This window comes from Pelophylax lessonae, assembly GCF_965119305.1.
Source record: "Pelophylax lessonae genome assembly, chromosome: 5".
In the NCBI taxonomy this organism is placed as follows: Eukaryota; Metazoa; Chordata; class Amphibia; order Anura; family Ranidae; genus Pelophylax; species Pelophylax lessonae.
In genome coordinates, this window is record NC_138772.1 from 440,722,208 (window position 1) to 440,739,498 (window position 17,291).

The following is a 17,291-nucleotide window of genomic DNA, read 5'->3' on the forward strand; positions in this document are numbered from 1 at the left end:
CCTAGAGCTCGCATGCAAGTCCGCGATGAGGACAGAGTGCTGGATAACAGCAACCAAATCGCCCTCTGCAACTTTTGCAGTGAGTCCAGAGTCAGTGCCAGATAAGCTCTTTTGAAGGCTGAGACCAGAGCAGATTTTCTGAAATTGATGGTCCAACCAAACTCTTTCAGAGTCCGTACAGTGATTGACAGATCACCCACCAGAACTGTGTGGGAGTCTGCTTCTAAGAGGATATCATCAAGGTACCCTAGTACCGCAATCCCCGATGTCACAGTAATGCAATACCGGAGCCAACAAGTTGGAGAAGGCCCTGGGGTGGAAGTGAAACCAAAGGGTAACGTCACAAATTGATAATGTTCCTCTCCTACAGTGAAGTGAAGCAGTGGCGGAGCTAGACTTTTAAAACAGGGGTGGCAAAGGGGTGGCAAGGTATTATTTTGGGGGGTCAATATATAAAGTGTCATTTAGTGTCAGATTTGTCCACCGCAATGTCGCAGTCCCTCTAATAATCGCTGATCGCTGCCATTACTAGTAAAAACAATTGAAAAATAAAACGTTCCATAGTTTGTAGATGTAATAACTTTTTTGAAAACCAATCAAAATACACTTTTACAAAAAATATGTGGCAGAATACATATTAGCCTAAATTTATGAAAATAGGGGGGAGCTGAAGAGCCCTGGGGGAGGGGGGACTAAAGAGCACTGGTGGGGGGGGGCCTGAAGAGCTCTGGGGGGTACTGGAAAGGGGGGGTGTAAAGTATGCATTTATTAGATACAGAGAAGAAAAATACATCAACATCAGCAGTTCTATGGCACATCATTCTTTGTCAGTTAAACACTCTGACTTATACATATCTGTGAACACTTGCAGATTAATATGTGCACATTATTGTAGGTATATTGGGGACAGTGGCGGCTGGTGCTCACAATTTTTGGGGGGGCGCAAACAGAAAAATGTAATAGGCATTGCTTTGCGACAAAAAATGCTGTAAAAAATTGACTTTGAGGTCGCAAAAGTGTGAAAGGGGCCTTCAGTAATTAAGGTATAGTGTGCCCCCTTTCAATGCAGAGAGACCAGCGTGCCCCTTTCCAATGTAGAGACCAGCGTGCCCCCTTTCAATGCAGAGAGACCAGTGTACATGCCCCCTTTCAATGCAATGACCAGTGTACATGCCCCCTTCAATGCAGAGATCAGCGTATATGCTCCCTTCAATGCAGAGATCAGCATACATGCCCCCTTCAATGCAGAGATCAGCGTACATGCCCCCTTCAATGCAGAGATCAGATTATATGCCCCCTTCAATGCAGAGATCAGCGTACATGCCCGCTTCAATGCAGTGACCAGCGTACATGCCCCCTTCAATGCAGTGACCAGCGTGCATGCCCCCTTCAATGCAGAGATCAGCGTACATGCCCCCTTCAATGCAGAGATTAGCGTATATGCCCCCTTCAATGCAGAGATCAGCGTACATGCCCCCTTCAATGCAGTGACCAGCGTACATGCCCCCTTCAATGCAGTGACCAGCGTGCATGCCCCCTTCAATGCAGAGATCAGCGTACATGCCCCCTTCAATGCAGTGACCAGCGTACATGCCCCCTTCAATGCAGTGACCAGCATACATGCCCCCTTCAATGCAATGACCAGTGTACATGCCCCCTTCAATGCAGAGATCAGCGTATATGCCCCCTTCAATGCAGTGACCAGCATACCATTCCCCCAATGCAGAGACCAGCATACATGCCCCCAATGCAGTGACCAGCATACATGCCCCCAATGCAGTGACCAGCGTACATGCCCCCAATGCAGAGATCAGCGTGCATGCCCCCTTACCTACCTGGAGCGGCAGCGGGCGGCTTCTTTTCAGTCCCGGTGACCAGCAGCGCGTCTCCACGAGTCCTTCCGCCTCCTCGTCTGCTAATGGCAAGGGGTTTGTCTTGTGGCTAATGGCAAGGGGTTTGTCCTCCCTCCCCCCCCCTCGGGCACTCACATTCTTCTTTCCCCCCTCCTCGGGCACTCACATTCTCCCCCCCCCCTCGGGCACTCACATTCTTCTTTCACCCCCCCCCTCGGGCACTCACATTCTTCTTCCACCCCCCCCCCTCGGGCAGTGGCACTCACATTCTTCTTCTCCCCCCCCTCGGGCACTCACATTCTTCTCCCCCCCCCCGGGCACTCACATTCTTCTCCCCCCCTCGGGCACTCACATTCTTCTTCCCCCCCCCTCGGGCACTCACATTCTTCTCCCCCCCTCGGGCACTCACATTCTTCTTCCCCCCGGGCACTCACATTCTTCTCCCCCCCCCTCGGGCACTCACATTCTTATCCCCCCCTCGGGCACTCACATTCTTCCCCCCCCCCTCGGGCTCTCACATTCTTCTCCCCCCCCCACCTCGGGCTCTCACATTCTTCCCCCCCCCCTCGGGCTCTCACATTCTTCTCCCCCCTCGGGCTCTCACATTCTTCTCCCCCCCCTTGGGCTCTCACATTCTTCTCCCCCCCCTCGGGCTCTCACATTCTTCTCCCCCCCCTCGGGCTCTCACATTCTTCTCCCCCCCCTCAGGCTCTCACATTCTTCTCCCCCCCTCGGGCTCTCACATTCTTCTCCCCCCCTCGGGCTCTCACATTCTTCTCCCCCCCCCTCGGGCTCTCACATTCTTCTCCCCCCCCCTCGGGCTCTCACATTCTTCTCCCCCCTCTCGGGCTCTCACATCCTTCTCCCCCCCCTCGGGCTCTCACATTCTTCTCCCCCCCCCTCGGGCTCTCACATTCTTCTTCCTTCGGCTCTCAGAGCAGCCAGAAGAGGACGGAGGGGGGTGGAGGCGGAGCCAATGCTAGGTGGCAAGGAGAGGAATTTGAAATCCTACTCCTCTCGTCATGACAGCAGAAGAGGTTCTCGGAGCGGAGGAGGATTTCAAATTCCTCTCCTTGCCGCCTAGCATTGGCTCCGCCTCCACCCCCCTCCGTCTTCTTCTGGCTGCAGCGCTGCAGCTGAGAGCCGAAGGAAGGAAGGAAGGAAGGAGGTTAACGATCCACACGAGACCTGGGGCTTTTTGGGGGCACACTCGGGGCTGAAGCTCCGTTCAGCCACCCCCAGACACCACTGGCTGTGTAAGTAGCAGGAGTCCAGTCTTCCCTGCTCTCCATCCGCCTCCCTCCGCAGCTCCCGGCCGTACGGCGATCCCCTGTGATTCTCCCGCTGCCCTGCCATGCACCCGGCCACCGCCCAGGATTGGGGTGGCAACAGGGGTGGCAAGGGCTTCTTCTGGGGTGTCAATTGCCACCCCAGCTAACCCTCTGGCTCCGCCACTGAAGTGAAGAAAACGCTGGTGTACAGCGTAAATTACGATGTGCAGAGATGCGTCCTCGATATTAATAGAGGCCAAAATGTCCCCTTGGTGTAGGAACGCCACTACCGTGAGAATGGACTCCATTTGAAACCTATGTATCCACACAAAGCGATTCAGAGCCTTGAGGTCGAGAATTGGACGCACTTTCCCATCTTTTCTGGGAACAGTAAAAAGGTTTGAATTAAAGCCTTGAAAGCGTTCCCGAGAGGGAACCAGAACAATCACCCTTTGCGCAATCAGATCTTGTACCGCCTCTCATAGATCCCTTAACCAATCTGAAGATAGACGTAGATTGGATGGGAAGAATCTGTCCGATGGTTGGGACCTGCATTTGATCTTGCAACCCGATCGGAGCAGCTCGTGGGCCTATTTGTCCTGAATCAAGGAGTTCCCGGGTTCTGGACAAAAAACAAAGATGTCCCCCCACCCCAGATACAGATGAGGGCGTCCCTTCATGCAGATGGATATTTGGCCCCAGATTTGGAGGGGCCTGTTCTCGGCTTACCGACCACATCTTCTTAGAACCCCCAGATGACCTAAATGGCTTAGGTCCTTTCTCCTGCGTGCAGAAGACATGAAAGGGCTGCCTGTGTGCTGAAAAATAAGGGCCCCCGTCTATTACGCGGTGGCTTTCCCTTAGCGGATAGAGGAAGAAGCGTACTCTTCCCACCTGTGAGTCCTTTAATCAGTTAATCCAACAAAGACCCAAATAGGCGGTCCCCCGTAAAGGGGAGATCTGATAGAGCCTTTTTAGAAGTCTGGTCCGCGGACCAGCTTTTTAGCCACACCATGCGTGGTTACCATTATTGCGTTTAGAACAAATCTATTGACTCAGGACAATTTTGTTACAGAAGCCTGGAAAAGGGAGTACCTTTGCCGCTTTTAGGGGGTCTGCGGGCCTTGAGGGGACCAGCGCCCCCCATGTTAACAATTTTCTGCACTGATACAATCAGTGCATCCACCAGCGCCCTTGCATGCGTATGTGCATTAAAAAAAGGAATCATCCTCACCGCAGAACACCCGAAAAGCATGGATGCAAACCCATGCAGAGTCGTTTTATGCTAAGCTCACTCTGAGAACATAACAAGCAGGGGAGGTCGCCGACCACAGTCCCAAAAGGAGACGTCGGCTAAAGTTCCAAAAGAAGACCCCTATTAGACCTAAAGGTCACCCACCATAAATGACATAAAAGGACATAGCCTACAAGGCTGGACTGGGAATAAAATTCAGCCCTGGAAAAAATTTCATACCAGCCCCATAGCATTATTATACCGGCCCAACAGCATAACGCCATTATTTTCTTGTTCATAAAAGGGAAAACCATGCATTTTAAAGCAAATTTGAAGAGTGTACTATACATAGATAAGATAGATATGAAAGCATATTGGGGTTTATATATAAAAGAGCAAATTCTAGTTAAAAGTGGTAAAAGTGCGGACATGGTAAAGGAGATGTCAAAGGCTGTGCGGACATGTACAGGAGATGTCAGAGGCTGTTACATGGTACAGGAGATGTCAGAGGCTGTGCGGACATGGTACAGGAGATGTCAGAGGCTGTGGACATGGTACAGGAGATGTCAGAGGCTGTGCGGACATGGTACAAGAGATGTTAGAGGCTGTGTGGACATGGTACAGGAAATGTCATAGGCTATAGGCTGTGCGGACACGGTACAGGAGATGTCATAGGCTATATGCTGTGCAGACATGGTACAGGAGATGTCAGAGGCTGTGGACATGGTACAGGAGATGTCAGAGGCTGTGTGGACATGGTACAGGAGATGTCATAGGCTATAGGCTGTGTGGACACGGCACAGGAGATGTCAGAGGCTGTGCGGACATGGTACAGGAGATGTCAGAGGCTGTGTGGACATGGTACAGGAGATGTCAGAGGTTTCGGACATGGTACAGGAGATGTCAGAGGTTGTGCAGACATGGCACAGGAGATGTCAGAGGCTGTGCAGACATGGTACAGGAGATGTCAGAGGCTGTGTGGACATGTTACAAGAGATGTCAGAGGCTGTGTGGACATGGTACAGGAGATGTCAGAGGCTGTGCGGACATGGCACAGGAGATGTCAGAGGCTGTGCGGACATGGTACAGGAGATGTCAGAGGCTGTGCAGACATGGTACAGGAGATGTCAGAGGCTGTGGACATGGTACAGGAAATATCAGAGGCTGTGTGGACATGGTACAGGAGATGGTCATATAGGAGATCTGTGCAAGCTGGTAAGGGAGCACTTTGTTTATGGTGGAAGTGATATTTGAAGGATCACACAAACTACAAGGCGGTGAATGGTGTGGGTACTGTCAAAAATATTTTCATCACGTTTGGACTTTATCATATCACTGGTGCTTGGAGCATTCATTTTCAAGCCTATTAACAGAGCAATGCAGTATATGAATACTGTACTTGATTTTGGACTGTGCTATATCTCACAGAATAATTACTGCTTTGAAATTTTGTATTTAATTTAGGTCATTAGCGCAGTTTCTACCCTGTTTGACACTGTAGATCTACCTGAATTTGGTGCATGAATCCCTGTCAGAGCAAAAAGTGTTGCAGATGATTCATGAATTGGGTGCAATGCATTATTAACAAGAGGGATTAACACCAGAAAATTGGTGCAGCGCCTTTATTGAATTCCCCCCACTGTTAAAAAAAAAAAATTCAGCAGTTTGAACACGGGCCTAATATTATCTACTCCCCGCCAACTGTTCCAGTTTTCTATACTTCCAGTTAGTTTCACAGGGGAATTAATTCACATAAAATATCTACCAAATATGTCTCCTTGTGACCTTACATAGATGTGGAAGGTGTGTGCAGTGTGTGTACAAGGTCCATGCACAAAGGTGTCTGTTTTCCCTCTTCAAAAAAGCAGAAAAGAAAAACGAATATGTGCAACATTATTCATTTTTGTCTGTTCACATCAGGTTTAAATTTTTTGCATTTTGCTTTAAAATTGCAGCATGATGCAGCAGCAGGAATGGTACCTCTGTTTACATGGATGGAATGGAAATCAACAGACAGCAATTTCTTTTAAGAAAAACTGTAGTGAGAAAAACAGGGAGGCTGCCATTGATGCCTTCCTGCTGAAAATACTAGTTGCATAGTTATTTAATTTGGACCAGAATTTAGTACTTACAGTTACGGAGACCGGACTGCTGTCTCACTCGCTCTCAGTGACTGTCTGTGACCTCAGGCTCACCTGCGATCACATGCTGCTGCTGGCGCGTGACGTCTCGTCATCTGTGTGGGAGACTGGGAGGGGGAGGGATCGTCGGCGCCGTGACAGCCAGTCAGCTCGCCTCAGTAACTTGACCAGCACCGCCATCTGCCGCGCAGGGCGCAGGCGCAGCCGCCCCGTGACGTCATGCCGCTCACATCGGCTGACGTAGAAAGAGACGGACGGTCACGGACCGTCATTCTAGAGCGCAGCGGGGGCCGGGGGCGGGGCAGTGCAGCCTGCACAGCGGCCATCATCAGCAGCGAGCGCCCCCAATCAATTAAGCGGTCGGCAATACTTAAAGCGAGCGGCCCTATTAAAGCGGCCCCAGGACCGACGGCCCACCGGGAAATATCCCGGTATCCCGGTAGGCCAGTCTGGCCCTGCATAGCCCCCTATAAAGGGGAAGATGGAGTCCATCATGATGCAGACACGCAGGCAGAGTACCCCTACACGATTCCCCCATGTCGCCCCCTGGTTCAAGGGGGGAGGGTGGATGCCCATCTGCTGCTCTATCATCCCGATCAGCAGCTCAAACAGCCTGGTCAACAGCTCGGTCAGCAGCTCGGACAGCCAGCCACGAGTAGGCCACAAAGCCGCGGCCTAAATTTGGGGCCTGACCCGGTCACGAGTCTACAGTCAGCATTGTCAGCTTGATTAGCAGCTCGGACACCTCGGTTAGGAGCTCGGACAGCCTGGTCAGTTGCCTGGACAGCCTGGCCAGTCACTCAGACAGCCAGCTTCATTAGCCAAGAGTAGGCCACAAGCTGCGGCCTCAAATTTTGGCCTGATCAGGCCGCGTGAGGCATCCGCTGGTCAGCTTGGTCAGGCACCTCTTCTCGGTCAGCTCGGTCAGCTTGGTCAGTCACTCAGACAGCCAACTCCATCAGCCGCGAGTAGGCCGCAAGCAGCGACCTCAATTTTTTGCCCAATCTGGCTGGGTGAGGCATCCACCAGTCAGCTTGGTCAGGCACCTCATCTCGTTCAGCTCGGTCAGACACCTCATCTTGGTCAGCTCGGTCAGCTTGGTCAGGCACTCGGTCGGCTTGGTCAGGCCCTTGGTCAGCTTGGTCAGGTACCCGGACAGCCGCGAGTAGGCCGCAAAAGGGGACTACATTTTCCGCCGGTCTAGACGAAGACCCGCAGATGAAGAGTCATCCACTTCCCCCCAAGCCTATAACCACCGCAGGGAGCCCAAAGGACATCCCTGCCCCAGTAACTAACCCCAAGGGGGCCCAGGAACTTGCTCAAAGACCCCCATGTGTGATCTGGACAGCCCGGCCAGCAACAACTGCATCCACCCCCCCTTACTGGAGCAAGTGGCAAAGCCAGCTCCTACCTAACCCCGGGAGGGGGGGCATTGGGGTACTTCGGGGCCAAAAGGCCACCGTGACTGTTAGAGGGGCTGGGGGAAATGGAAGGGAACCCGTGGGTCCGACCATCTCAAGGAGGGGCCCACGTCCACCCCGAGACCATAAGAACTATGGGGGGACAATAGTCACCATACCAACAACAATCTGGTGGGCGCCACTCCGGACAGACTACCTCTCCACTCGGGGTGGGGGTGCTGACGACAAAGGTGCATGCTGCGACTCAGGCCGAACCAGGTCATGTGTGTCCCGGCGAGGTGCTTCATTTACGGGCCAGCCCCCGTCCATTGGGCCTCTGTTGTGGCAAGGCCTAGCATGGGGTTATAACCTGCACATGCTCGCTGGCCGGACTGGGAGACCTTAAGCATCTAGGATATCCAGTCCAAAACCCAGTCTGGCTGTTAAATGCAGTTCTCTCAGGAACATAACTAGCTAAAAAATTTTAATTTTAACAAAGGTTCCCTTTAAATAAAAAAAAAAAACAAGCTAAGACCGAAGTCCCAGCCGGGAACTAGGTCCTACTCCTAAACTAGGCAGAAACAAACTGAATCCTATAGCAGAGTGAGTGGGTGTATGCCTTCAGGGACTGCCCCATAGGCATGGTAAAGTTTTTACCTGCCTATTGTTCTACTCCTGTAGGGGGCATCATAACCCAATGGTTAAGAAGAATATGGAGCTGCGTCTGTCAATGAATGATAGAGAAAATATGTATTGATTTACTATTTATGTTTTGTTCTTGTGGATAAGCACATTCACATGGTGTGGGGGGGAAGGAAGCTTCTGGATTCCAATTCACCCCTTCCAACAGTGAACTGGCAGCCTTCCATTCTTCTATTTTCTGATGTAAACACAGAGAAAGTGTTCTTGGGGAAGTGGCTGGGAGAGCTGTGCTGCAGTGAAAATGACTTTAGTGCTGCTTTTGCTGTAAATTTTGAGGGTGAACTGTTCCACAGTGCCTGCAGCAACAGAGGTCTGTGAAGGCTTTTTTTTATGGGGCATTTACTGCTTAAGTATGTATACATACTTGAATGTCAGTAGCCTGGCCACAGTTACAATTTAAGTACACAGAAGTGTTTACATGAAGGCTAACCTTTTCGCAAATGTTACATGTTCGGCCTGTATTTGGGGTGTAACATGATGCAAATGGGACCCCCATCCCCACTGATCACAGTTGCAATGCTTTGCGGGCTTACTTGCAAAAAAGTAACTGTACATTTTTTTTCCTGCAAATTTTATTTGTATATGCATTTATTATTTGTACCTCCAAAAAAGTAGAAAAAAGATATTATGGAGGTTGGCATTGCTGTCCTATCCTTCTGAAAATACTGGTTAACAAATTATCATGCTGCTGCAATGACTTTGATAATTTTTGAATTGCTGAATTGCAGATAAGAGGTTCTTGCTTTCTAATCTACAGGATTGTACCTTGCTATTTAGAAGGCTATGTTAGAAGGTACTGAAGCCATAGACAGACATACTCTGTATTTCTCTTAGTAAAATCTTCCATTTGGGGACCAAATAGCAACTCAGTTGAGACCTTAGGCTCCAGATCATGAACGCCAATCAAGCTGGGGAAACCAAACTCCTGCAGTCACCAAGGAGAAAGATGTAGGCTGTCAAAGGTGGTCTGAAGCCATGCATGTATAAAATCAAAGAAGTGTCGCCCTTCTGTCCAGCCAACCTAGTGTAAACTTGAAAATTACCCCAGCCCATGATTTTCCGCGACAGCCACACCCCCTGATGGTTCGCTCTGCCCACCAGAACTTAATCATAATATGATTAAGCTTTGGTGGGCAGAACAAAACATGTAAGGGGGCATGGCTTTGGTGGAGACACATGGGCTGAGGCCGTTTTCAAGTCTACACTAAGTTGACTGTATGGGAGTGCAGGGCTTCTCTGATTTTTTGCATCAACTCAACTGAGTCTCAGATTCTCAGCATTCTCCATCACTGATGATGCTGTTTTTTTAACTAGCAACTACTTTGTTTTTTCATCACAGTAATCCTGCAATGATGTCTCTTTTCATTTATCCTTTTTTTCTGCTGGGTTGTCAATGTTTTTGAGGATACTGAAGTATTTGTTTCATGGTCTGCTTCTTATACGCATTTATGACTTACAGCATTGCATTGAAAACATATTGTTGAGTGAAGCATTGTTAAATTGCAGCAAAATATTGATACTTTGCTGTACCTGGGAAGAGTCATTTCAAGGAGAGATATATTTTTACTTTTTTTTATTGATCATTTTTCTACTCTGTCCATGATGCTGATAATGATAATCCTTTTAACCACTTTACCACCGGAGGATTTTGCTGTCTTACGTCTGGGCCACTTTTTGCGATTCGGCACTGTGCGAATTTAACTGACAATTGTGCGGTCGTGCGACGCCGTACCCAAACGAAATTTACGTTCTTTTTTTCCCACAAACAGAGATTTCTTTTGGTGGTATTTGATCACCTGTGCAATTTTTACTTTTTGCGCTATAAACAAAAAAAGAGCGTAAATTTTGAAAAAATAACAATATTTTTCAAATTTTTTTATATGAAATCCCCCCCCCCCCAAAAAAAAAATGTAAAAATCAATATTTTTTTAAATTTTTGGCCAATTTGTTTTCTGCTACCTATGTTTGGTAAAAAAAAAAAATCGCAATAAGCGTATTTTGATTGGTTTGAGCAAAAGTTATTGCGTTTACTAACTAAGGGAAAGATTTATGTAATTTTTGGTGGTTTTTTTTAACGAGTAATGGCGGCGATCTGCGATTTTTTTTGCGGGACTGCGACACTGTGGCGGACAGATCGGACCCCTGACTGACATTTTTGACACTTTTGGGGGTACCAGTGACATTACTACAGTAATCAGTGCTATAAATATGCACTGTTACTGTAAAAATGACACTGGCAGGGAAGGGGTTAATTTTTATTGGTGATCAAGGGGTTAATGTATGCCTGGTGCTTACTGACGTGTGTGGGGGGAGGGGACTGTGTGACACAAGGACAAATCGCGGGTTCAGTTATGCTGAACCCTGCAATCTGACCCTGTCTGTCACTTAGGAGATCCACCCACTTGTGTTTACACAAGCAGGCAGATCTCCACACTCGATTCCCCGACGATCGGGGAAGAGCGGCGGCGATTGCCGCCGCTCCTCCCCTGGCTCGACTCCCGCTGTGACTGAATACAGTGGGAGCGAGCCTCCGTAGTACTACGTTGCCAGACGTTATCGAGCCACTTTGCCGCAGTACAGCTCTAGTGAGCAGTGCGGAAGTGGTTAAGAAATCCAGAAAATCCAATGTTTCTCATTGTGCTTAGGAAAATATATTTTTCTATCATTTTTTCAACTGGAAAATTTTCAAGATGTGTTTTTAGGTCAAAAGGTGTAAGATAAGTGAGGGTGAAATTTATTAGGGAGTATTTTTTGTATGATCTAATTTCTTCGTTTTAAATCTATGTCAGATCAGGCAAACTTGTAGATTTTAGGATGTTTTTCCATCTCTGGTCCTATGTTATCTAATTGTTTATCCTCATTTTTTTAATCTAGTAGTAGCATTTAGATTTCCAAAGCCTAACGAAATTCTCACAGTATAAGTTTTTTTTTTTTCTAGACATAAAATTTCTCAATGTCTATGAAACAGGATGGTCACAAAAGCATTTAGGTGTCGACACTGAAAGAAATATCCATGTTCTTTGGAAACATCATGGAAGGCCATTTATTTATCTTGGATTCACAACCCTCGCAGAGGAACGCACTATTCCACGTGAAATTGACTTAATAGGAGGAAACCAGTACACTGTTATTGTTTTCAACATTGGGGTGCATTTCAGATTATTTCCTGTGCATCACTACATCAAGAGGCTATACAATATCCGACGTGCCATAGAGCGCCTGTTTCTGAGAAGCCCAGAAACTAAAGTTATCATCAAAACGGAGAATACAAGTGAGATGGCAAATGAATTTGAAGGAATGGGTGATTTCCATGCATATGTTCACTATTTCATTATGGAAATGATCTTTAAAGACATAAATGTTGGTTTTATAAATGGTTGGGACATGACTACTGCATTCAATTACAATCAGATTCATCCTCCAGAACCATATTTGAGAAATGAGATCAACATGTTGATGACATATATCTGTAGTTGACCTCTTAGATAAAGATATGTCATTGTTGTTTTATTTTCCCAATTTTGCATCATACTAGAGGTGAAGTTGGAATATAATAGCTACTGTGCCATTTGGAAAATCTGAACGGAATGCTGAAAATTACTGGCACCTTTTGCTGCCCAGCATTTGTTCCTGTCTCAACCTATCTCTATGATTTTAACTACATTGCCTGGACACACCTATAATTTCCTAATTGTTTTTTAGCGGTGGCATTGGGGCTGATTTACTAAAGGCAAATAGACTGCTCACTTTGCAAGGGAAGTGGCACATTGCAAGAGAATTTGCTCAAGAGCTTAGTAAATTAGGAGAAGTTCTAATGATTTCTATATTCAATTTTAAACAAGCAAAAAATGCTGTTTGTTTGTTTTTTCGTTGTATATGATCGGGTATTCCTGGCAGTGAAGCTTCATTATATTCACTTAGCTCTGGTGCAAGTTCTTTTGCAAAGTGAATAGCTTATTTGCCTTCAATAAATTAATACTATAATGCGTTTTAACCATAGCTAATTGCGAGTGACTATGAATAAACCTTTGCCCACGTTTTGTGACTGAGGACAATTCAGGCTGAAAGCAAATTTGTGTGGATTGATTCTCTAGCCAAGATGAATTCATAAATCTATATACGACTTGAGTACCATCCTGTAATACCCCATCATTATTAGGCCACTGCTGTGATAATTTGGCAATTATACCATCATGCAAACATCATGCAAACACTGTACACAAATAAGGTTTATTTCCATTTTTTTCAGACAAATAGAGCTTTTTTCTGGTGGTATTTAATAACTAGTGGGTTTTATATTTTTTACCATATAATGGAAAAAAGAATAAAAAAAAAAAAAAAACTGTTTCACTTACTTTCTGTTAAAATGCCAGGACAGTACAACCACCCCCAAAATTACTCATTTTTGGAAAGTAGACATCCTAATGTGACCTCATATTATGCCAGTTTTTGGAACTATTGGGTTAGAGGAACCCACGATGGAAGCCGCAACCATCTATTTGGTTGGAAACAAAGCGCATGTACTTCTTGTGACATGTGAATTGATTACCATAATTAAGTGTTCTTGCATGGCAAGACCACTTAATGTTATCTCACATATATATTCTTATTATAGCCAAATTTACCACCCTAACTCCTCCCACAGTTTTTACACTACATAGACAAGTAATATACTGAAAAAGTTGCAGATTGCTCCCGATTGGTGCGATATTACTTTGACCGAATGGTTCATGAAATATCTGCGTTTTTGTGGCGAAATTGGTGCCATAGGAATGAATGGCGGAATGTTCAAAACTAGAGTGGGAGCTGACAAAAGCTAGAGTGGGAGCTGAAAATTCAGGACATGATTTCTAAACTGCCACCACTCCCTAATTTTCAAGCCCATCTACACAAATCTTATATCAAAACGTTCAGCTATCCCTGCTGCCACTAAACATGTCCATGGCTAAGCCATAGTCCTGATTTTTTTTTTTTTCACAATATAACCATTTGTTTGCAACTCACTTCGCCCATTGACATTCATTGAAACTCCCCTCTAGCCACCTCAAATTTCAAGGGCAATTTCTAAACAGTGACTGTGCCTTCATTTTTAATATTTCAGAGAAATACTATAAATCACAATGTAGGTCTGGGTCTTGTGATTCTCATAATATAAAGCTCTTCATTGTAGGATTTATAATTTTTAAACTACAACGGTATGAAGATGGCAACTGCCAGTGAAGTGAGCAGTTTGTTTTTTTAACCGCTCTTCTCTGCCCTTGCTGTAGCCAATCAGCTTCTAAAATCTGGCACTACTTTAACTATCAGGTGCTAAAGGGGTGTGACCACATATTAACATTACAAATTCTAGATGGACCCTCTGCACACTGCTATACACCCTTTCCAGCAAACTATGCAATGAAAAACAGGAATTTTTAGTTCACATATATTGCAATACATGCTTAAGCTGGCAACTGCATCAACGTGGTCAGTTACTCACTGCTTTGCCACTGCAAATGCTATGGTGGACACCATGTCAACATGGGGCATAAAGATGGTGTCCACAGTAGCATTTGCAGTGGCAAAGCACTGTAGGACTGGCTATAAGAGGGATTACATTACGCAGTTGGCAAGCTTAAGCATGTATTGCAATATGTGTAAACTAAAAATCCCTGTTTTTCATTGCATAGTTTGCTGGAAAGGGTGTAACAGTGTTCAGAGGGTCCATTCAGAATTTGTAGCTGAATTATTTTAACACAGCGTAAGCCACTTGCTTCTTGATGATGCACAGGCATTACAGGATTCTGGTGTTGTTTCTGAGGTTAAGGAAGGGAGCAACATGAGCCTACAGACAGGGAAGAACACTGATAAACAACAAATTAGCAGTTATGTTCCCCCAGCCACAGCGTATTGCCAAGTTGGCTCCAGTGATGTTGAGGATGAAGGGGATGATGATGAGTTAATTGACGTGACTTGGGTGCCAGATAAAGCAGAGGTGAAAAGTGAGGTGGAGGCACAACCCCAACGAGGCAGGATGTCTTCCAGAGGCAGCCATCATGGAACAGTAGAGAGCAATCGTGCTATTCCATCAGATTGTGGAGCTGTTATCTCCCAGCCCACTTCCAACAACTCAGCTGTGTGGGCCTTTTTTAGCACATATGCAGCTGATTGCACTGTTGCAATTTCTAATCTCTCCAGCAAGCAGATCAAGCGTGGCAAAAAAAACATCCATTTGGGTACCACATTCTTGCAAAGGCATTTATCCTCCCACCACTCACTCTGTTGGCAAGAGCACCTGAAAGCCACACAAAAGGGACACAATTCTTCTCCTCCTCACTCCTCACCTTTCATGTCTACCCCCGCTATATCTCATGACCTCTCAGCATCTTCCACTGACAGGAATGATGCTATACTCTGATTAAAAAGAGTTCCTTTAATTTTTTTTGAGCAGTGTATTTAGTTCACAGCACATTGGGGAACTGCTTGCAATTAGCAAGGATGCAAGACAGGGCTCAGTGCTGGAGCAGGTTTTGCAGCCAAGTCTCCATACAACTGGTGGTGGTGATGCAAGATCGGTCAGCTCCACCCCTCCTCTGCTGAATTGTCCTATGAACCACCAGCACCCCCTAAGCATTCAAGCGGGTATTCAATGAGTCAGGGTAAAAGATACCATGCAGTGCTTCAGCTGGTCGTTCCAGGGCACAGGAGCCAGACCTGAGCAGAGATTCTTTCAGCTCTGCAGGGGTGGTTCACGCCATGATAACTTTTCACGCCACTCCCCAGGGGTGGTTCACGCCATGTTAACTTAAGCCAGGAATGGTGGTGTGTGATAATGGCACTAACCTTCTGTCAGCTCTTCGACAAGGAAAGCTGACACATGTTGACACATGCATCAGTGACACTATCCCTCTTGTGCTCCTGCTGGAGCGTACTTTGCATGGCATTATGGACATGGCACTCGAGGCAAAGCAGCAGGAGAAATAGAAGGAGTTCCTTTTCTCTCAAGGCCCGTTTTATGCAGACACCATTTTTGCGATGCCACAGAACACACAAGAGGCGAGGGAGGAAGAGGAGGATTCTGGCAGTTTTGAAGGCATTGAAGCAGAGGGAGACATACAGCAAACCTTAGGAGATGGTTTTCAGTCTCCAGAAACCTTGGGAGTAGTATGTGGCTGGGAGGAGGCAGTTCCATATATATGATAATCCTCAGCGACCCGAGGACTCTGCTTCTCATGCCTTCACAAACTTGGGGTGCATGAGCTCCCTTATTTTTCAAAGCCTGTGAAAGGACCCAAGAATTTTTGGCATCAAGGAGAAGGGTCATTATTGTTTGCAACCCTCCTTGACCACTGTTACAAGGGGAAGGTCTCAGAACTCATCCAGCCTTCGCAGGGGGAATGCATTATGAAAAAAAAAAAATGACGACACCTTAAAGAGGAGTTTATGTAGCACCTTTCCAGACTCTGGTAGGTTACAGTCTCATGGAAAATGTCATTTTGAGGCTTCTGTTGGTCAAAGGAGGAGTGGTGGAGAAGGGGCTGCCTAAATAATGCATTTAAAAATGTTTTAGTCCTTGGTGTTCAGGGCTGCCAGCTTCCAAATCCCATCAGCAGCATCTGCATACTATGGTGGAAGTTTATCTAGGGGCAAAAACAGTCATGGAGAGCTTTCCAGTAGACAATCCACTGGGTTACTGGGTTATGAGAATAGACCACTACCCATAACTTACCTAGTATGCAATTGAGCTGCTGGGCTGCCCTGCATCCGGCATGCTTTCAAAATGGGAATTCAGTGCTGCCAGAGGTTTTGCGACAGATTAAATAGCGTGCCTGTTCACAGACTCTGTTGACAGGCTGACATTTGTCAAAATGAATCAGTCCTGGATTAGCAACAGCTATGATGCCCCTGATGTCGATGTCGCTAATAAATGTTTTTGGGATCTGGAATCTCTGCAAGACTGTCTGGGCTGCCTAGCTTTGTGGGTGTTGATAAAAAAAAAAAAGTCATTTTTTGGTATAGGGTTCATGGACACAATTAACATCCAAGGACCAATTTTTCTGCATCTGTTTGACAGGTGCATATAGTTTAAATTTTTTACAGAAAGGCCAATTGTTGCTTTCATCAAGAGTACCTCCAGCCATTTCCTGCTCTCTGGTGCTGTGTTCCACATTCTGCAGGGAAATGTTTTCTTCTTTTCACTGGTTTGTAGATCAGCTGCAGAATGACTTTGTCACTAAACCCAAAAACATTCCTTCATGGCCTTACTGGTAAGGCAGTAATGGTGAAACTGAAGTGGGGTATGGAATACAAGTAGTCTCTGTGGATGGCTATATGAACATGCAGCTCGCCAATAAAAAAGAGTATGCTGATGGGCATTGTCTGGACATCTTGGAGAAGTTCTAATAAGGTGTAACAATGTCTTGTATATACGAGGAGTAGAAGACGAGGAAGAAGAGGGCGAGATGAGAGAATAAAGCAATTTCTATATTAGTTTTGTAAATTTATTTTGAAACTTCTCTTTTGAGGTTATTGTTGGACATTGTTTTTGTATGTTTTGTTGAGAAAAATAAACACATTTTTTTTAAGAGTACCACTATAGGGTTACAGTGTGAAGGCACCACCAACACCCAAAGCCCAATTTTTAATCTTGGTCTATACTATAATTTGGCTCCTTCACATAAGGCTTGCTAAACGTGGTGCAAAAAATTTGT

General features: G+C 46.2%; 1 protein-coding gene and 1 pseudogene across 2 annotated transcripts in view; both read left to right on the forward strand.

Annotated features, from left to right (window-relative positions):
* Window positions 1-12,376, forward strand: part of LOC309556333 (NXPE family member 1-like) — a 186,382-nt gene extending 174,006 nt beyond the window's left edge. Inside the window, exon 6 of the mRNA XM_082258787.1 lies at window positions 11,540-12,376. Coding sequence (XP_082114913.1) covers window positions 11,540-12,078 — 539 coding nt within the window. The 3' untranslated portion in view covers window positions 12,079-12,376. The remainder of the gene's footprint in view (window positions 1-11,539) is intronic.
* Window positions 12,377-16,801: 4,425 nt separating this feature from the next.
* On the forward strand, window positions 16,802-17,091 carry LOC309556334 (small nuclear ribonucleoprotein F-like; annotated as a pseudogene). The gene has a single exon. The product of its transcript is annotated as a small nuclear ribonucleoprotein F-like (transcript).
* Window positions 17,092-17,291: the final 200 nt, after the last annotated feature.